Raw genomic sequence first — 20,319 nt, forward strand, 5'->3', positions numbered from 1 at the left:
TTGTGACAAGCAACTGTGAGTGAAGGAGGAATGGAGAGGCTTGATACCGCATGCTATCTTACTTGACTTCCATATCCAAAGGAAACTATATATATGCGAGTAAACGAAATATCAATATCTATAAGGCTGTCTTCCATGAGTTGTGATGGAGCTGTGGAGTCGTAGATGGATTAAGATGCTCGCCCCCAAGCGAACCGTTGGCGAAGTACACGCAGCCACCCGAGACCTAACGGTCTGCGGGCTTGCCTGTCAGGTCCAAATCGACCCAATCGGTTTCCCCATACCCGAAGCCCTCCGTCTCGGCTTGTGTCCCCATGCCACTCAGATCAGGGTGCACAATCGCCGTGCGCCTCTTGAATTGGCCTGGGACACGGTCTCGGCGAGCTTGATGATATTGAACACCTGCAAGTCAGCCGGATACCTGCCTAGGCTCATAGAGGGGGAGCTGTCTCTTGTTTTCAAAGTGATCTCGCCCTGCTATTGTGTGGGTCTCGGAATTGGGCCGTGATATGTCACCGTGGCTCTCTGCAGCTGGCACCCACCGGGCGCAAGAGTGCGCCTAGAACACAGACTAAGCCTCGCTATGACTTCACTCTCTACGAACACAGAGGGATTCAGTTGCTGTCATACGTCTAGCGGAAGATCCCTTTCCATCTAAGACTGACTGGTGTCAAAGGGCAGTGTAACCTGTCACAATAACTGTGGCCACAACAGGCAACAAGATCCGGGCTACGCCCGAGACCTCGGCCACCAAACCTATTCCAAGACTGGGCCAAATGCGAGTCAAAGAGAATATCATCCAACTTCAATTATCTGCTCCAGAATGTCATCAAGGGGATCATGGTGATCAGCGCTTGTCGGCCTATGCATGGGGTCGCTCAGCATCCACCCTCAAGTACTAGCTTGCCAGCCACAGAGAACAGCAACGGCACCAGGTGGCAAGGTCAAACGGCTTAGGTACTTCCCAGTGGTCCGGAGGCCAGGTTTCGAGGCGACATTACCAGAACCGGGAGATTTGCGCCACGGCGAGCGGGTATGTGATGTCGCTAAATCCGGCCATTGAGGTTACTCCTCAGGTCGCACGAGGCCGGGCAGGCTGTGCGCCGGATCTCTTTCCTTAGTGACGAACTGAGCATGACTGTGTGATGCGAAGGGTGGGGGTGGGGGGTCGACGGTTCAAAGTTGAGTCCATCATATGTGTGTCAGTCTGTTCTGGACTTCCGTGGCCGCCATACTGTGCGTTGGTGGGTACTGGAGATGGTCACTGTGACCATCCTCTAAATAGGAAATCCCTTTTTTATAAGACCGACTTTAAGTATACTTAAAGAGAAGAGAATATTAACTTTTAAATAGTTAAATAGCTTTTTAGTAACTTTTTAGTAATAATAAACTTATAGGGAAAAAATAAACTTATAAAGAAGAAATGGACTTATAGAAGGACTTGTAGAAGGGAAAAGGGTTGTAGAGGTACCTTCCCCTATATAAAGAGAGGAGGAGTACTTCCCCTTTCCCTTCCCCTCCCCCTTTCTTCCTTCTTTTCTTTAACTTTAATATTAAGTCCTCTACTTTCCTCCTTTAAACTAGTTAGTTAGTTAGAATTAAATATATTTAGAGATTTAAAAGTAGGGTTATTAAAAGTAGGTTAATAGAAGTTAAGAACTTAAAAAAAAATCTAATAGGAAGGGGAAGGGAGGGATTTTCTTTTAGCTAGTTAGTATATTTAAGTAGGAGACTAACTATAAGGGAATAAAAAGAGAGTTATTTAGAAGGAAGGAGCCTTTCTAATAAGTCTATTTCTACTTTTATAATTACTTTTTCTTTATAACTATTTCTAACCTTTAGAATAACCTTAGAATTTAAAGAGGATTATTTAGACTTAATAATATATATTATTGTAATTATTAGATTAAGATAAATATTATAGTGATAGGTTTTAGTATTAAAAGGTAGCTTTAAGGTAAGGAAATAGCCTTAAAGCCCCTAACCTTTATGGTGATTGTTTCTAGTACTTATTAATGCACGGTATGGCGTCCTGTGTTAAAATACGGCTAGCCTTCCAGTCTGAGAACAGCGTCAGAGTCAGGTAGGGAGAACGACCAAACTCATAACCAGGCCGTTCTCCAAAGGCCAGCACAACTTTGATTAGGCGTAAATCGGATGCGTATATCGTATCGGCAACCCTTGGCTCCCGTGTAGAATTAGCAAGGACGTGTGTAAACCGAAGTACCTAGGTGTGCGCCCTCAGGCGGGGCATGACGAATTGTTCATCAAAATCACCTTGTAATATTGCTGGTGAGATTCCAATATCGGGCTTGACTCACAGGGAGCACAGTATTACAACAACACGGAGGGGGAAAGGTGGGCTTTTATAATCCCTCTCGTCTAGGGACTGACACGGCCAGAGCAGTCATGAGCAAAGGGCAAGGGGTGGTGAGAACTTCGATTTAAGAGATCATGGTACATGGGTTTCTATCCCGGTGGTGAATATCTGGATGCAACTAATCTTGCATGCTTATTTTAACCTACAATGAGCCTTGAAGGTGCCATGGGTGTGGAAGCCCGCTCCAAGCTGATGGCGGATGAGACACTGATTGACCATATCCCAAGCATATCATCGTATATGGCGGAGTAGTTCACCAGTGTGCCATTGTCCGGGTGCGCGGAGGCATTGGAGGAGGTGAAATGTTTGATGGATACCTAGGTATGCTCATTTTGAGGAAGCCGATTACGGAACCATATTTTGATGAACAGTGAGTTCATCACGCTGAGATAGATGGTCAGCCCACTTGTATTTGTATTCCGTATGCATGTAAATGTGTCTTGCTCGGCCACCCTGGGGCACATGTGCAGTCTTGTGACAGACATATTCATGGCATCGTGATGACATGATGCTTTTGCTTTCGTCCGCACTTGATCTTGATTTTCCTGTCTGCACAAGTTGTGCAAACTAATTCTCGGACTCTCAGACTGAACATGTTCGGATCATACCGTCAGTCATACTGCTATTAGTGGGAACGCTATCACTTACAGCTCAAGCTCTAAAGGTTCACCACATACAACAGCCTAGCGACACAGACACATAAGATACCCATCAAGTAACGTATTTAGCACCGTACCTACGTAGCGTGCCCACAGACGCATTATATTCTCTCTGCACTGTTATTGGCATTGTGCTTTTTGAGCGCTGGATCTTGAGCGTTTACCACTGTATGAAGGCGCCACGTACGTTTTATATATATTCTCAGGGATGAGAAACGGAACCACTCTCTTTGCACTTTTCCTGGTATTGTATCTTTTAAAGGCTGAGCATTAATAGTTTACTACTGTATGAAGGAGTTATATTTGTTTTACATGTATGCGGATGAGAGACGAAACTACTTTGTCATGTCTGGGGCCTCACAACCAATATCCCGCCTTAGAGACTTCTAAGATTGCGCTGGTGTGTTGGATGCTGTGTGGACACCGACGGCCCCAGGGATCCTCCAACCTCGTGCGATGCATTTACTTATTGCCTCGGTCCAGCTAGCTCAACCACCAGGACAACAATCAGCGGCCTCTCCCACGCATCGAATCAATGCCAACAAGTTGATAGGCAGGCAGGTGGAGAACCCCCCATAGCACCTGGGCAGGCTGGGCCAACGGAGGTTTTGCAGCAGATCGATCATCCCAGGGGCTCTAGAAGCCGGCTTTCCACAATGGCTTCACAGTTGAATAGGTAGTAGATTGTGTGCTGCAACCTAGGTATGCTTTCCAAGAGCTATGGGCATGGTGACGGCCGGCTCCCCTCTTTCCCTTGCAGCGATATGGGCTCAATATATCAGCTCGTTCCATGGCAAGCATCACCCCATCCCATCTCTGATCCGACTGTAGCAAGCACAGTCCGCCAGACAAGCCAGCCGACCCCCACGATCAGACAACTGCCCCTAGCACCAGCAACATGTCCCTGCCCCTGGCGGCGCCACCTCCTCCCCGCCATTAGAGATGATCAATCCCAGCCTCCAGCCTGGCCGTACGTACGTACGTGCGTACGATGATTGTCCAAGGACCGACCCGTCACCGTCCGACCCGTGCCACCACCCATCAAGTGGCCAAGAATCAAACGAGCCTCACAGGGCGAACTGTACATCAATCCGTACCTCCTGTTCCCTCTCGCCGTGTCACAGCGATACACACACACACCAGATCAATTCCCACGTCCGCACATCTACCCTTTTGCGCGGCCCAACAATCCCCAGGCGGTCGGATCGAAAAGGATTCGGCCGGGAAAAGGCGAGGGGGAACCCAAGTGGATGGAGGCAACACAACAGTCGATAGCCCGATCTGTGTGTGTATGTGTGTGTGTGTGTGTGTGTGTGTGTGTCCTATCAAGAGCCGGCCAGGCCGATGCCTCTTTTTGCTCTTTAGGTTCCGGCCTCGAGGAGTGTCTTTCGCCCAGCGTGTGCTAGAACAACCAGCCGCGGATCCCTCCCTCCCCAGTCCTCCACTCAAGAGATCTTGCAAGACCCAGTGTGAAACACACCACAATACCTCCCTCCCACCCCCACGGAATCTCACAGCGACCGCAACAATATCGCGTTTGCTCGTCGAGTGGAAACATTTGCCGAGTCCGAGATAATGTGCGATGGGGGCGTTGGTCGGCGGGTCGTGTGACGGTGTTCAGCTGCGAGATAGACGTGAGACAGCGGGCACAAGACAGGTGTCGTAAGTGAGCTAGGCCGTCGGTGCCATTTAGACAGACGGTGGGCGCCGGGCGCGGCGTCGAGCGCGCTCGGGTTCCGACATCAGAAAAGATGACTGGGAATCACATTCCACCACATAGCTTTGATTCCCCGCCGTCTGGGATGAAGATGGAATTGTCTGATAAAGAAAATAAAAGATATGTCTATCCATCAATTACCTGTCTCGAACATTCCAAGGTGTTTCCTTGGCACAGGCTGACAACTGATACATTCGGGAGGCGGGATGCTCGCATCTTTGATGGCCTGTAGAATAGATTCTCTCTCAGAACACCGGGCACTCACTCCAAGACGGACGCAACATCCCCCACCCATCCCGGCCATATGTGCGCTTTCTTGCCGCTTCCAGACAACCTGACAAGCGAGCGGCCAGCCTATTCCCGCTCATTCTGGGTTATTGGTCCCCGTTCTAACGTCCTTTTCTCCTTGTTCCCAAAATCAGCCGCCCTGACAAATAATAAATATAGATGCATCAAGGTTGCCTTGTCTCGGGACAAGCCTTGTCTTTTGGGTTGTGGTTGAATACTCCATATCCACGCCTTCACCCAGTCTCCAAAATAGTGGTATCACAAAGCTAATCGTAGTGACGAAAAAGTGGTAGTCTCAAGAGGATCGTCGTCGTCTCTGGCCGGGGGGCTCAGGGGAGGAGACGTGCCGGAGGCATACCGAAAGAAGTGCCGAAAGATTGGCGAAGGAGGGGACGGCGGAGGAAGAGGCAACGGATGCCTTGGGGGAGATATATGCCCACGTCCTGTTCGTGACCCCAGATATGTTGCTTTCCTTGTGCCAATATGAAACGCCGGAGGTTCGTCGCGTGGTATGATTGACCGGTGACATGAGAACAATTTACCAAACGCCGAAAGATGCCAATAGAAGAGTAGAGTACAGGCAGGAATCGTTCGTCGTAAATGGGGAACGTCATCACGCGTTGGTCACCTGTGGAATGATTAGCATAGAATTCAAGAGAAGCGTACGAAGGGGGGGCACATACACGAAGGATTCGTCGCGAGTAATCTTGGTTGTCGGCGATGCTGCCACTGCTCATCCTCCGCTGGGCCATGACGGGGTCCAGACGGGTGTCCGTCTCCATCGAGTAACCGCCACTGCTGCCGGGTGGCTTACCGCCCATGAAGGCATTGACAGCTGCGTTGCGGCGGTGCTCCTCCTCGATCTCTCGGTTCCTCTTCTGGCGCATGTAGAACCAAAGTCCACCGAATGCTGCACCGACAACCACGACACCAACCACCACGCCGGCGATGATTCCTCCCATAGGTGGGCCGCCCTTGTCCTCTTCTGGCTGACTCGATGGCGAAGAAGTCACGTACACAACACTGGTCTGACCGCCTGACACGATCGTGGATGATGCGACCACGCTTGGGGTTGCAGAGGAGGATGTTACGTTCTCGGCGGAGAATTTGACCGCCAGCATGATACCAGTGTTGTAGACTGTGTAAAAATCGATGCCACCACAGGCTTGAACGCCATAGCCGGGGCAGGGCACGTCGCAATTGGAATCATCCACGAGCGATTCCTTCGGTGGGTATTCATTACCACAATAGCACTGATTGCCGCCGGTCGTCGCAGCAACTTGGAAGCCGCCGGCGTAGCACAGGTCGACAGCACACTTACTCTTCGAGTTAAAGTCTGGCGTCGAGTTGAATTGAAGGTTTCCCCATGATGAGAAGCATCCCTGGACGATCTGGGCTCCGAGTGTTGGTGCCGCTGATGGCTCTTCGAGGTTCGAGGCTGCTGTGGTGGTGGCTGCATATGCTGGCAGTACAGAAGCGATTGCCGCTGCGAGAAGTGTTGTCGTCTTCATTTTGGGTGATTTGGCTGACGAATCAATTTGAAATCGGATCGGAAAACAGCGAAAGATTTCGACGGGGTTGGTGCAAATCGGTTTGCGGCCTTCCGATGGCGAGGGTGTCGTCGGCAAGGACGACTTCTGTGGTCGACACAACGGTCGGCTTGACAGAGAGGCGAGTCTTTGTTTGTGGACTCGACCAGAGAGCCACGAGGTCTTCGTCGGGTACCCTGGGTGGCGGGCGAGTAAGAATAGACTGTGGTTCGGACAAAGGCTGGCACAATCGAGGGCGAGATCCAACAGTCTTGTTTCCTTTGTGAACCCTTTCCGTTCACGCTATCCCACTTCCTGATTTTAGTATCCTACAATTCTCCCTTTTGGATTTGGGGCGGAGATGACATTGATGGGGTCCCTGGCGGAAACAGGCCCTTTCTTCGCAGTTCCTGGTGAAAGGGAGATGCGGTTGGAGAGCGAGGGATGAGCCGCGTTGGTGGTCGGCGAGTGAGGAAGGCGTAGTGTGGAATCCGGAAGGAAATAGAACGTCGAGGACCCAGGTAGGGGGGGAAGTGCAAGAAAGGGAGGTAAGGTCGGCTGAGCTGGTCGGTGTCCGTATTGGAACAGTACCAGGTGGGTGGCAGATGGGAGAAGTAGGGGAAGAAAAGACAGGCCTGGACCTGAAACCAGGAAACAAAACACAGGCAGGCGCACTGGAGCGAAAACGAGTGACTCTGGCGGGACTTGACTTGGCGGGTGTGTGTTGTGCCGGCTCGAGGATCACGTTGTTTTTCGCGGTTGTGTGTCGGTTATGTCTCCTTCTCCTTCTCCTTCGCCCTGGAATGATTGACCGAGTGAGTGGCTGCTGAATGAGTGGGCTGGGGGAATGACGAGATGGAAGACCTGATCAAAAGAGACGAAAAAAGAGAGCGATGAAAATGGACGGGACAGAGTGGGAAAGGAAGGGGAATGGCGGTCGGTGGGCACGGCACAAGCACGAGCACGAGCGAGCTGGGTTCCAGGTCAAGGTTGGGCTTGGGCTCTGGGTGGGTGTGGGCGTGTGTGAGGGAGGAAAGGAGAGACAGGGACAGGATGGTGAGACTTGCCGCCTTGTCTCCTCTTCTCCTCTCTCCTGCCCAGATTTCCTCTTTTGCCAGTCTCCTGCCACGCCGTCCCTTCCTGCTGCCGACTGGCCCCCCTGCCGTTCCAAGATGTGCTAACGAGCCACTAGGAGGACAAAGGGGAGATTACGATGGGACCACCCTGGCTGATCGGGAGGGTACGTACCGAAACGGTGGGCTCTGACTGGCCCACTGGCGCCCTCTGGCTGGGGCAGGGCTACTCCATAGACAGCACTGTGCACGTACTCCGTACAGGGCATTGTGCGGCAGATACGCTCTGAGGTCACCGTCCCTCAGTCCCGCAGTCTCTTTCGTCCCTGATAGAGTGGGTGACCACCGTTTGAACGTCTGGACGTCTGGCCATTCGGCCCATTCTATCCTTGCCACAGCGACCCCAGCAGCCCAGCCGCCCAACTCTGAGCGCAGAAAGGGTGGGGTTGCAACCGACTGCAGTGGCCAATGGGACTGGCAGGCACAATTTTAGCTCCAGGGGCAGCATGTGGCCATTGGTCAGCACTGGAAACGCTGCCCTGCCCAGAGCTTGCCCGGTTCGGGTAGGTTTGGACGTCAACGTTTCTGTCTGGTCGGTCCTGGTGCACATTTCCAGGACATTGCACAATCAATCCCCAGACGAGTCCGTCTCAAGCTGCCGCCAAAAACTGACACTGACAGCAGCGCTCTCTTAATCGCCCCCTTTTTGACGTCCCGTCTAGACTGCCTAGGTACCACTTAACAACAGGCTTTGGCCCAGCAAGTCGGCAAGTCTAGGCTTGTCGATAGGACCCCGTTAGTCCGCCGTGCCGCCGCTGGCTGGCGGGCCTATCGCGCGGCTACGGAGAGCACCAACCAGCCAGTGCCCACCCAGGCAGCCCAGGCCGCACAGCCATGGGATGGCACATCATGGCAGGCTTGTACTCATGCGCCCATATGCCGGTACCTGCCCCCCAAGATTTGGCTTCATCAAACCCTGACCTGGCTGGCCACATGCAGGAATTGCTCCCAATACTGGTGCCACGATCCCCCTCTGCCCCTCTCGCTAGATTGGAGTGACCCGACGCGTTGTGCAATGCATAGAGTTTTTGTCTATTGCCTACTACACAGTACAACAGAACATACTTACTAACCGTGCGATATTCCCCGCCTCGCCGTGGACTTTGATGGCCATGCTGCATTCCGAGAGGCGGCTAGCAAAGTGGCCAAGCGAGGCCGGGTCTTGCTCCGTCAGTCCGTCTCGTCCCTGGCGCCGGGTCCCGACGGTGGAGGGCCCTCTGGCAGTAGACGGTCTGACAGTCCGGCAGAGACAACGTCGAGCTAGTTGATTAGCGTTCCCGTTTTTCAATCTCCCAAGTGTGTGACGACGTGTTTCGTGATAAGTATCCGTGAGACGGACCTGTCACCCTCGGACAGAGTTAATTGTAAGTGACAAGCTCGATGTCGCTGCTCACTGGCAGCTTACTCATTGTCGATTGTTGGACAACGTGCTGCTGCTGCTGCATGCTGTTGCTGTGGTAGTACATACAACAGTACGAGTCCCGAGTGGCTGGCCACGACAGGCACAGGGCGGCCGCCCGTCCGTCCAGCCATCTAGATGCTAATTGTATCACCGCAGGGAACCCTATCTCTCGCGGTGGCTTCTCCCTGGTGGACTTCTCCGTCTGCCCGCCTGTCCTCTCGTTTCACCACGCGATGGATCGGGAATGGCTCGAGTGCTGCCGTCGTTCAAACTGTCACGGCCGGCCATGTGTTTCGTTTCCCCTATATGATCGACGAGTGATCAGCTCATGACCACGTCGAGCGCCGTGCCAGCCTGCCAGCCTGCTCCGACGCTCTCGTGACCAAAAATGGCAGCGGGCCGCATTGCGCAATCGCAGGAACGGGAACATCGCCGTCGCCGTCGTCATCGCCCTCGGTCAAGAGGCACCCAAACGGTAATGCACGCACGCACGTCGCATGCCGTGGTCGCAGCCTCGTTTGAGCTTCCCAGGATTCAACGGGCAGCCCTAATGACCCCCCCCCCTGCCCTGGTCCCGGGCCTCAACAGGCTAGGGGACCGACCCGGGGAAGGGGGAATGGATGGGCGAGCTGTGCGAAATAATTCACGCCCGCGCCGATACGAGGCACACAGGCGACGTGCCGCCAAAGACACTTGCAGTAGTTGGGCAGCTCATGCCGGGCTGACTGTACAGATGGCGTAGGTCAGACAGGTGTGCTTGCGTGTTTGGCGGCCGGGTCATGACTGGCAGACTTGGCTCGGCAATACGACATGCAAGAATATCACTCCCAACATCCTTCCTTTTGCCAACACGATGTCTCGTACCGATCACACGGATAATCGAGACTGCGAGATCGATTGGGCTGGGCAAACAATCCTGCGGTCTGGGCCCTTTGATGAGGCTCATGTTCCCCAGCTCTGCAGCCTCTGCCAGACATAGCGGACAAGGGTTTGATGGCGTAAAGGCATAAATCAGTGCAATGTCGCTTCAGAACCACAATTGGACACAGCCACACACTTGCGAGCCACGTCATTTCTTAACCCCGACCGAGCACTGAACGGAACAATTACAGGGTGTCTGATACAGTGCCTCGCTCAATTAGGACACCCCCTTTTTTTGAGACCAAGCCTGCAGTACTCCGTACCATCTCCCCAACATACTCCGTCTACACAGGACCGTGTTGTGGCCGCAAGAGGCCGAAAGAGGAAAAAGGGATTCGCGGTGCTCCCTCAAAATCCCCGAAATGCTAAGCTGGAGTAGCCATACGGATGGGGGGATCGCGGATCACGGCCGCGGCCGGCCCTCTGTCCGTCCACCTGTCAACAAAGGGCGGCCCTGCTTGAGCCCGGCCAGTGAATTTACTGCCTGGGCCTGGGGCCCTGGAAAGGAATGGAAAGGTCCCTTGGCCGCCCGCAAGGTCTGGCAGTCTGGGTCACTGCATCTGCGACCTGGAGCGTGGCCAGTGGCCCGCGGCCTCGCGGGGGCCAGGACTAGACCCAACCTTCTTTTTTTTCTCCGCGACAGCTTGAGCAAAAAGTGCAGTTTCGTCAACAAGGTTTGATGAACAATCGAGCCCGACACCGCTCAACACGATGACGACTCTGTGGTTCCTCGATCCGGTGAGCTTAATCGTGCGCTTCTTGCCGACGGCTGGTTCGGGCAAGTAAGCAACCCTGGCCTGCCTGGCAAGGCCCTCGTGCTGCTCGTGAATCAGTGAATGGCACACTTTTTCTTCTCCCGTCAATAGTCTGTGTTTGTTGTGGGTACCTGTCCCCGTGTTCGGCTACCGGGCGGCCGGGAGGATGGATATTCTCGCAGCCCTACTACGCGGTCAGTACAGTGCCGTAAGCCGTACGTGTTCACGGGTACGGCACAGTGCCTGGGCCCTGGAAAACGGCCATTTCCCCTGCCCAATTCGGCCTCAGCCCACGCGGCGCCCAGTGGCCGACCGATCCAACTGTGCAACTGTGCACGGTTGGCATTGCTTTTTATATCCTGACCAAATTTTAGAACGACATCAAAGGAAACAAGGCCCAGCAGGAACAATGAACTGGGTACCGAGCTTCTCCTGAGCATGCCACAGAGCATTTTGTGTTGTTTCTGGAGGTGGCTGTGGCTGGATTGTGCGGGCAAAATCTGCAATCCTGTTGTACGCCTCAGTTGCCACCGGGCACCCTGTTTACAATGGTGCACCGATCTACTGTCTGAACGGAGCAACCTTTGCTTGCGGAGCGGTCTGGCAGTTTGGCTGTGCAGAGAGCTGAGAGCATCATGCCACCACAGCCCATCGATCAAGTGACTTGGCAATTGCAGAAGCGAGCGTGCAGAAGAGGCCCAGATCGTCACACGCGTCCCGCTTCCTTCGGTGCTCCGACCAGCCTGCCGCCCAAGCGAAAGGCGCCTCCACTTGCCGCGAGATCGTGGGTCCACAGGCTGCCAGGACGGTGACCCGGCCTTGGCAATCGCGGGGGAGACGGAGATTTGGCCTCGTGTTGGACGGGCGACTCGGCGCGGGATCCCCTGCGTTGTGCTGTCTCTCTTTTTCTTTTTTAGGGTTTCTCGGAGAATTCAAAAGACTGATGCCACCTCGTCCCTGGCTGTGTCATCATTGTCCGCTTCGTCGCGGTGTCGAAGAGGGTATGGTCTGGTTCACGTTTCGCTGGGCCCCAGAAAAAAACAAACGGTCGGCGTTTTTACGTTCCATGACGATCGTGCTCGGCAAATCGTCGTGGTTGGTGACTGAAAGTCAACATGAAACCCTGCAGTGGGGGCCACTGGAACCATACAGGCAGCCCAGGCCATCCCCGATCCACCACCGCCTGCACCGAGCAGTCAGCTGCCGAGTGGCAGAGTGGACACAGGCCAAGCGGGCCCAGTCGGTTTTTGGCCTGGGAGCCTGGAGGCCGCCGGGGTTGACTTCTCGAGGCGGAGAGAGATTCCGCTGCCACTGCAGTATCATGAGTCGAGGACGAGGACGGGTTTGTCCAAGGCTCTAAGCTTATCTGAGGCATCGGGGACAAGCAGTTGTCAGCTCGTATGTTCTGGAATCTCTCAGGGTCAGGCCGGGTTTGAGGGGGGGGGTCCCCATCTCTTCCAAAGCCAAGACAAAATGACGGCTGATCCAGGGTTCGGGGTATGCAGCTGTCATGACCCGCCTGTAGCCGCATCCAGCCAGACGTCATCGCAAAGCGTGAACCGTGAACCGTCGAGCGCCTCGCCCGTGAGCTCCAACATGTCGAGAGCGTGGGGACTGGACTCCAGAGTCCCAATTGCTCCTCTCTTGGTCCCCCCCTAGCGGCTCACGAACCAGTGGTAATTCTCCCCTCCCTCCGACGAGAAACAATAAAACCACGCCGCCATGCCTCCCCGCCCTCGCCTCGCCCTCGCCAAAAGGCCGTTCCAGGCCCTCGCCTCCAGGTGCTGCTACTCCACCGCAAACGAGGCGCCCCTGATCCGCGTCACCAACGTGCCCGCGCCCAACACGGGCCACATCCGGGTCCTGGAGCTGAACCGGCCCGCGGCACGCAACGCCATCTCCAGGGCGCTGCTCCAGGCCCTGCGCGGCGAGGTCGACGACGTGCACTCGCAGTATGACGCGTCCACCGGCGACGAGCTGGCGCCCAAGAGCTGGAACCGGCGCTTCGGCGGCGTGGAGGGCGCCCAGGACGGCAACGGCCCCACGAGGGCTCTGGTCCTGGCCAGCGCCGTGGACAGCTCGTTCTGTGCTGGTGCCGACCTCAAGGAGAGGAGGGGCTTCACGCCTGAGGAGTACGTGTTCCACCCATCACCACCCAGAAGCCAGGCATGATGTCTGAAACCCATTGGGCCGGCCGCGGCGCAAGGCATATTTCGAGACCAGAAGTATGCCCCGCCAGCCCCATCGCCCCGGGGCCGGCATCATTGTAGCCACCCTCAGCTGACATTGCCTCTTTTTCCCAGGACGGCCGCCTTCCTCGCCCTCCTCCGCTCGACCTTCACCAACATCTCCGCCCTGCCCATCCCGACCATCTCGGCCATCAGCTCCCTCGCCCTCGGCGGCGGCCTGGAGCTCGCCCTGTCGACGCACTTCCGCGTGCTCTCCTCCAACGCCGTGATCGGCCTGCCTGAGACGAGGCTGGGCATCATCCCCGGCGCGGGCGGGACGCACCGGCTCCCGGCGCTGATCGGCATCGGCCGCGCGCGCGACCTCATCCTGACGGGGCGGCGCGTCTCCGCGCCCGAGGCGTACTTCCTCGGCATCGCGGACAGGCTGGTCGAGGTGGTGGCCCCCGAGGGCGAGCAGCAGGGGGGTGACAAGGCCGCCGCGGACCAGGTGCTGTCCGCGGCGCGGCGCGATGTCCTGAGCGAGGCTGTGCGGCTCGCCATGGAGATCTGCGAGGGCGGGCCCGTCGCGACCAGGGCGGCGCTGCAGGCTGTTCAGAGGCCGCATGAGGAGGTGGAGAATGCCATGTATGAGCGGGTCGTCGGGACGGAGGACCGCAATGAAGCGCTTAAGGCGTTTGCGGAGAAGAGGAAGCCTGTATTTAAGGGGAGGTGATATTCTCCCTCGATAGATGGGCGAGAATCTGACTTGGTGTCATGGCCAGTTACTGGATGTTGTGAATCTTGTGATATTGAGGCTCATGCTAGTCCATGCGCTGTATGATTCCAATATCGTCAGCCCAGACTTATGACTAGAACAACAGGCGTACATCAAAATCGGGTTGGAACTTCCATGCACGACCGTCCTAGCTGTTTCTTTCTAAGCGTTGTGTCAACTACTGGTGTCAACGTTAAGTGCACTGTTTGGGTAGTCTTGAGAAGCTCAAGCACTCGACCCTGAGTAGGCGGGTGTTCTTGAGCGGCAGCTCTTTCCCACCCTTAAGATTCCAGTTTCCAATTGAGTAGCCTCAACTCTTCAGATTAATTTGTTACATGTGTCTAATTGGCACTTCAGGAGCTATAGGTAGAGAGAGTTTGGACGATGGGTACCTAACTATAACTCCATGCCTGCTGAGTAAATTAACCCAGATTGGTTCGGACCAAAATACATCAGCATCAACCCAGATTCGCCTACTTCGTCTCAATTTACATTAGAACTACACAAGTGCTTAGAGGGAGGCCTTGTCAAGCTTCAATTGCCTACAAAGGCTTGGTCTGTCAGAGCTTGCATACATGAATAATGAAATGACTGTGCCTGGATACTGTCTTGTGAAACCAAACTGGCACTCGTTTTCTTTTTACAATTATTGTAGCGAGGAAATCGAATGATAAAAGGACATTCGGTGTTTCAACTTGTCTCAGATGGAAAATGTTGTATCTTGTATTCTTTTCGCAAGGCTCAATCTTTGGGCTAGAGCCTTGCCATAAGTTTGATTATGAAAAAGACCTCAAAAATTCCACACCTCCTTATTTTCAAAGAGGCAGCCGGCTGGGAGTTCTTGGTCCACGTGAGCAGTCTCTCTGCTTATTAGGGACGAATGAGGATCACGTCGTCCACAACCGAAATTGTCGCATTGCGATCGCCACTCGGTATCAGATTTCGCACAAGCAGATCGCTACCTGTGATCAGTTAAATTGAGACGGGTCTAGGGGCCTCTTAGGCCACTGGAACCCGCATTCTCGCATGTTTAACCAGACTTTCAGGGTATTCCGGAACCTAGAATCAGTCCAACGGAGTTGTCAAGAACCCTGTTCCGGCGGCCTGAGCTTAGCGAACCATTTCAATCCGACGGGGCCATGTCTGTCTCGCGTGGGCCTCCTGGTAGACACGATATCCCTATCGAGGAGCACAACTGGATTCACGCTCGATTTTGTTGTTCCCCAGGCTCCATCCAGCTGGAGTGGACAGACTTGAATGCAGGGCTTCCGTTTGATACCGAGAGCCGACACGGCATGGACATACGCGACTGTGAAGTAGCCACCAGGTGTGAGACAGCAGGGAATCCATTGCTTCCGACGGACATATAATAGACGTGTACCACCAGTCATCTGCCTGAGGGTAACCCTGTGTCAGTGAGAAGCGTGCTCGGTGCGAGTTTCTGCGGCCTGGGCTGTTGCTGTTCAAGTTTCCTTGCATCTCGTGGTTTCAAAGAGTTTCTGGCCTCTAAAATACCGTCGATGCCGCGCCATCCTGGCTGAGACGGCTTTTGCCGTTTCCCGTACTCTATCTAGCCTTGGCCTAGGCTCCAGATGTCAGCCGTACTTCCGAAAGAGGCGTATGTCAAGTCCTACTTAATAGTCTCAAACCCAGAAATTTGCGGAGACTGGATACCATTTGTAAAGACTCTTCCTCTGGGTTGGGGCTATACTGAGATGTCGTAGTCTGCTGCTCTCTGGGATCCGTTAGCATTGTAGGCTCTGACAGAAGGGACCAGGCGGCTCGACATCGTCCATGAGCTCGAGTCCTATAGCAGCAGGGTTGCCTTGCCACTTTCTGCATGTGCAGTTGCATTCTTGGCTCTCCTTGAGAAGGGGATTGTAGAAAGAAGCTGGTAAAAGGGACATATGCTTGCATTCATTTTCCATGGATGTTTTAGTCGTGTTGGGCCGACCCGTGGCCGTGTCATTGGGAGAGTCGACGCTTCTACCCGTGACGGCACCGGCCGGAGCAACGGCCTAGAACATCAAAGCAAACAGAAGAGGAGACTCCAGACCTTGATGGAATTACCAATGCAGCTGATCTGGTGCAGAAGGTCTTGAAGATCTTCTACCTTTTTCGTCTGATTTTGCGGTGCGGATCGAGGTCCAACCATTTATAGACGTCATGTTGGCGTGTGTGGGTGGTGTAGTGCAGATGTTCTAGCCTCAAGCGTCATCGTGACCATGACATCATTCTTGATCACTCCCTTGTGATACCACATCTGTCTGCCGTCCCTTTCTTTCTTAACTTCAAACACCTCCTGTTCCTAATTCATTCCTCGAATCGAACTTTCTAACCAAGCAGATCTCTCAATTCAACTTCCTAATTTCCGATCCAATACCTTGGCAATTGTCGACCTCGACTTCAGCAACGTCCTTCGAGCAACATCACAGGCTTCACTCAACACACCTCCCCCAACAAAACAAACACCCAGAGCCAAAATGTCTTTCCTCACCGAGATGACCATCCGCCGTATGGCAAACATCTCACGCACTGCGGCCCGCTCTTCCCACATCACATCTACCGCCCCCCGAGCAGCTTTCTCCACCACAGTCCAGCTGCGAAAGAACCCCGTTGATGCTACCAAGGATGGCCTGAAGAAGGTTGACCGCGTGGTGTCTGACAAGCTCGTTGACGGCATTGACATTGGAGGTGAGCAAGACATGTCACCAGTCCGCTGGTCGGAACCAAACGCAAGAGGAAGAAGCATGGGAACTAACAGAAGTGAACAGTCGCCGCCAAGGACAAGGTCAAGGATGTCACCGCCAACGTCACCGGAGGCGATGTCAAGGGCAAGGCCGCCGAGCTGAAGGGAGAGGCCGCTGGCAAGGCACAGGAGCTCAAGGGCGAGGCGAGCCAGGTCGCCGGCCAAGCTAAGGGCAAGGCTGCTGAGATGAAGGGCGAGGCCAAGAAGAAGGCCAACGAGCTATAGTTGCATCAAGGACTCGGAGTTAATGGGAAGGGTCAGTAGACCAAGGCGGGTTTTACGACGATACGATGACAGGTTGAGCATCGCCTACGCACCACAAGAGGCCCAGGGGCGCCAACTTGATCAGCTGTACTTTTAGTGGTTTTTACAGCATTGCATTGCTCGGTGAAAGGTTTGCCAACGGAATGAAAGAAAAGTTTAATGATCTGGTGTTTGCCTTACAATGCTGCCGACTGTGGCCCCTGACCTTGAGTCACCTGTTCCGGTTCGCTTCAATGTTACAGTATTGATAGCTACGAGGGTGCCGCGCCTTTGTTCTGACTTCTCAACCAGACAAGAAATGAAGGGCTTCCAGGGTTCTACCCCGCCATCACCCCCTTCACATGCAAGCTCGCCTACGCAGGGTGCACAACAGGGCGCTAAGCTGCAGCCCAGCTCTAGGCCAATGGGTAGGGTAGCGGTGCAGTATCGGGGTTCCAGGAGAGAGTGCTCCTACTGGGTGACTGACTGATAAAAGGTTCACGGTAGCACAGCACTGGACCATGCCGCTGCATGCTGCATATCAACAGACATGCTATCTATCTACGCGTCGATGGCGCCGCCATCCCAGCCATTCCCACCTGCGGGCGAGGACTCCCCGGAGCTACACTGCAGGTCAGCTTACTCCAGGAGTCCGGGAGGGGGATATCAGCAATTGACGAGGCCCAATAGGATGGATGCCCAGGTGTGGTGTCGCTACTTTCTCGAGTGCGATGAGATCTCGACGCCCTGTAGGCGTGACAGCAGCTTCTGTCACCTACCACTGATGTTAGATCGCCGTACAACACTCCAATATGAGAGCCACAAGCACTGTGTTGTGCACGCTGGCTCAGGTCTTGTGCTTGGCTCCAGTATGCGCAGTGGAAGATACCCACCGCCCAGTTGATCCTGCTCTCAGCTCCCTGAGCTCTGTGTTGTCGGGAGATGCTGCGATATATTTCCCGGGGTCCGAGGGCTTTACCAACGGTACCCTCACTCTGGCAGCGAAGAAGCCCCAGCTGGATGCTTTGGTCAGGGTGGTAACAGAAGAGGATGTTCGGAATACGGTATTTGGAAATGCCTCTACATGTATCCATCGTGTGCTTTTTGAGACGAATGAACTAACATCTGCGTGGCAAACAAGATTCGGTATGCCGACGCCTTCAACAAACCCTTTCTTGCCATCACGGGCGGCCATGGCGAGACATGGGACCTCGGCAATGTCGAGAATGGAATTGGCATCTCGATGCGCGGCATGGCGTATGTCCGCATCTCTGACGACGGCAGGACTGCGACAATCGGCGGAGGGACCCAGTCGGGCGAGGTGATTGCCGCATTATGGGCAAAGGGAAAGCAGGCCGGTATGAGAGAACGCTGCTGTGTCTTTTTCTCTGACACACCCACACGTACCCCGAACTGATTGATGAATTTGTTCTCGTAGTCGCCACTGCCTGCGACTGCGCAGGTATCATATCCCCCATGCTCGGCGGGGGTCACGGTTGGCTTCAGGGCCAGCACGGCTTGCTGACAGACAGCATTCTTTCGGCGCGGCTCGTGCTCGCCGACGGGACCGCTGTGACTGCTTCACCCACCGTGAACAGCGACCTGTTCTGGGCGATCCGGGGCGCTGGTCACAACTTCGGGATCGTGACCTCGGTCGAGTACCGCATCTTTGACGTCGAGCCGGGACAGGGCCGCCTGTGGGCTTACGAGGAGTACGTCTTCAGGCAGGACAAGCTGGAGGCGTTGTTCGGATGGGCCAACGGGCTGCTGGAGGGTGATGCAAGCTCGCCGCGGCCGGTTGAGCTATCGCATTATGGGCACTTCGAGTTTCGCCCTGATGTTGACTCTGAGAATGTGAGCAAGCTTATTCTGTCTGTATCGGGCCGTGGACTGGGTATCACCGGCAGCTCATACTGACCCGTGTCGAAACAAAGCCAGTTATCGTCTTCTGGCTAATCTGGCAGGGCCGTGGGACAGTGCCGCCGATATATACGGACCACGCCCGCTCTCTGATCCCTGTGAGCATCAAAGCCGGCACCACGGACATAACAGGCATGAACGCGGTGGCAGGTGCAGCGTACGGCACGGTAGCTTGTGCCAAAGGCTCAAGCAGCGCGATGCTCTTCGGCGTGTCCCTGAGGAGATGGAGCATACCCGGCCTGCGGGCAACGCTAGACATCTACAAAAACCTCCCGCCTGAGCTGCGCAACTCCTTCGTCCTCCTCGAGGCCTACTCGACCAGGGGGGTCGAGGCCGTCCCCGCCGACGAGACGGCGTACCCGGACCGATTCAACCAGATCCTGGCCAGCCCAACCATGTACTATGCACCAGGAAACGACACCCTGGATGACATGGCGGCTGACTTTGGGACGCGGATGAGGACTGCGTTGAGGGATGGCAGCGGGCAGCCCCTGCATGCGTACGTAAACTACGCGCACGGTGACGAGAGCCTCGAGGCGCTATATGGGTACGAGGACTGGCGGCTGTGGAGGCTTAGGAGGCTCAAGGCTAAATATGACCCGTTTGAGAAGTTCGGGTATTATGCGCCTATCGCCCCTTTGGGAATTGAAACACAAGATACGATGGAAAGACCCGTGCGCTGAGGATTGTATATGTCGAGCGCGGCTCAAAAGTCGAACCATTGTGAAAAATCGAGGACGGGCTACCCGAAAAAAAATGACGGAGGACTTGGCTCCAGGGATAGATAAGCAAGGAAGAATGATCCTAGATGACTGCTTACATGTGCTGGTTCTGAGATATCATATGTGTTATTTTCTACCTTTACGAGCGAGGAGACCTGAACAGGAGAACAGAGTTGTTCGGTAACAACTTTGTGTGTATGTGCGGTTTCTCTTACCTCCGGTATGGCTATAAATTCAACTAGTTGTCAGCTTTGGGGGCATAGTACTTCTGTCGCTTATGGCTTTGCTCACTGGTTTGGTGTATCCATGGATGTGGGCTGTCGGTGAGTGAAGAAGGGGGGGGTCAGACCGGGCTTGAGATATGCAAGTCCGTCTCCGTCGGCACAACAGAGCCCACAGCCTTGTCCTCGCACCCGAGTTCCAGGGAGCTCATATTCGATTCTTCAACACGTGGCACAACAAAAGGCATGAGGTCCATCTTTCTTTTGTTGACGGCGCTCAGACTAATTAGCCCCAGTCGTATGGTAGGGGGTCAGACTGGACCAAGCCACAGTGCGTAATCAGCCCTGAGCCTCAGACGCGACCAGTCGACTCTCTCAATCCTTCGCGCCAGCAAAGAAAGAATCTCGCTCTGGACCCACTTCTCTAGTACGGGCCCTGCTCAAACCAACCGTAGTGCACATAGCGTCGCAGACTTTGACCCTCCCAGATCTGAGCCTAAAATTCCTCCTTGGGACAAGTCACTGATTCATTGAGACGAGCCAATGGAATAGAGCGCAAACATCTTAGCTAAGCTAAGATGGATCAGATCCTCCCAAATGTCAGGATTACATCCTGGCTGAGGCTCATTTGTTCCCTGTCCCGTTGCAGGAGGAACAAAAACAGCCCGTGGCTTGCAAGCCCTCGAGTGCTAAGCCTCCCGGCTGATCTATTCCTACTCGTCAGCAACATACGGCCG

The 20,319-nt window shown here is 54.5% G+C and overlaps 4 protein-coding genes across 4 annotated transcripts; 3 read left to right on the top strand and 1 right to left on the bottom strand.

Moving 5' to 3' along the window:
• Positions 1–3,369: 3,369 nt before the first annotated feature.
• Positions 3,370–7,641, bottom strand: KVR01_008327 (uncharacterized protein). Its single transcript, XM_044781500.1, has 2 exons — positions 5,728–7,641; positions 3,370–5,672 (listed from the first exon to the last, which is right to left on the bottom strand). The coding sequence occupies exons 1-2, from the start codon at positions 6,553–6,555 to the stop codon at positions 5,658–5,660; spliced, it is 843 nt and encodes a 280-aa protein (XP_044643305.1). The 5' UTR covers positions 6,556–7,641; the 3' UTR covers positions 3,370–5,657.
• Positions 7,642–10,171: 2,530 nt separating this feature from the next.
• KVR01_008151 (uncharacterized protein) lies at positions 10,172–14,195 on the top strand. The gene is made up of 2 exons (XM_044785589.1): positions 10,172–12,916; positions 13,088–14,195. Exons 1-2 carry the CDS (start codon positions 12,507–12,509, stop codon positions 13,683–13,685), a joined length of 1,008 nt encoding a protein of 335 aa, XP_044643129.1. The 5' UTR covers positions 10,172–12,506; the 3' UTR covers positions 13,686–14,195.
• A 230-nt stretch (positions 14,196–14,425) lies between these two features.
• Positions 14,426–16,902, top strand: KVR01_008195 (uncharacterized protein). Its single transcript, XM_044786955.1, has 2 exons — positions 14,426–16,421; positions 16,502–16,902. The coding sequence occupies exons 1-2, from the start codon at positions 16,211–16,213 to the stop codon at positions 16,699–16,701; spliced, it is 411 nt and encodes a 136-aa protein (XP_044643173.1). The 5' UTR covers positions 14,426–16,210; the 3' UTR covers positions 16,702–16,902.
• Positions 16,903–17,228: 326 nt separating this feature from the next.
• On the top strand, positions 17,229–19,527 carry KVR01_008225 (uncharacterized protein). The gene is made up of 5 exons (XM_044794115.1): positions 17,229–17,352; positions 17,410–17,783; positions 17,861–18,077; positions 18,158–18,573; positions 18,654–19,527. Exons 2-5 carry the CDS (start codon positions 17,532–17,534, stop codon positions 19,320–19,322), a joined length of 1,554 nt encoding a protein of 517 aa, XP_044643203.1. The 5' UTR covers positions 17,229–17,352; positions 17,410–17,531; the 3' UTR covers positions 19,323–19,527.
• The last annotated feature ends 792 nt before the right edge of the window (positions 19,528–20,319 follow it).

This window comes from Diaporthe batatas (assembly GCF_019321695.1).
Source record: "Diaporthe batatas strain CRI 302-4 chromosome Unknown Contig00009, whole genome shotgun sequence".
Classification (NCBI taxonomy): Eukaryota; Fungi; Ascomycota; class Sordariomycetes; order Diaporthales; family Diaporthaceae; genus Diaporthe; species Diaporthe batatas.

What these genes read in the sequence shown, in the direction of transcription:
- KVR01_008327 (XM_044781500.1), bottom strand. Translation starts at nt 6,555, where the DNA reads ATGAAGACGACAACACTTCTCGCAGCGGCAATCGCTTCTGTACTGCCA.
- KVR01_008151 (XM_044785589.1), top strand. Translation starts at nt 12,507, where the DNA reads ATGCCTCCCCGCCCTCGCCTCGCCCTCGCCAAAAGGCCGTTCCAGGCC. An exon ending in AGGGGCTTCACGCCTGAGGA is followed by an intron (nt 12,917 to 13,087) that starts GTACGTGTTCCA and finishes TCTTTTTCCCAG; the next exon opens with GACGGCCGCCTTCCTCGCCC.
- KVR01_008195 (XM_044786955.1), top strand. Translation starts at nt 16,211, where the DNA reads ATGTCTTTCCTCACCGAGATGACCATCCGCCGTATGGCAAACATCTCA. An exon ending in TGACGGCATTGACATTGGAG is followed by an intron (nt 16,422 to 16,501) that starts GTGAGCAAGACA and finishes AGAAGTGAACAG; the next exon opens with TCGCCGCCAAGGACAAGGTC.
- KVR01_008225 (XM_044794115.1), top strand. Translation starts at nt 17,532, where the DNA reads ATGAGAGCCACAAGCACTGTGTTGTGCACGCTGGCTCAGGTCTTGTGC. An exon ending in AAGAGGATGTTCGGAATACG is followed by an intron (nt 17,784 to 17,860) that starts GTATTTGGAAAT and finishes GTGGCAAACAAG; the next exon opens with ATTCGGTATGCCGACGCCTT. An exon ending in GGCAAAGGGAAAGCAGGCCG is followed by an intron (nt 18,078 to 18,157) that starts GTATGAGAGAAC and finishes TTGTTCTCGTAG; the next exon opens with TCGCCACTGCCTGCGACTGC.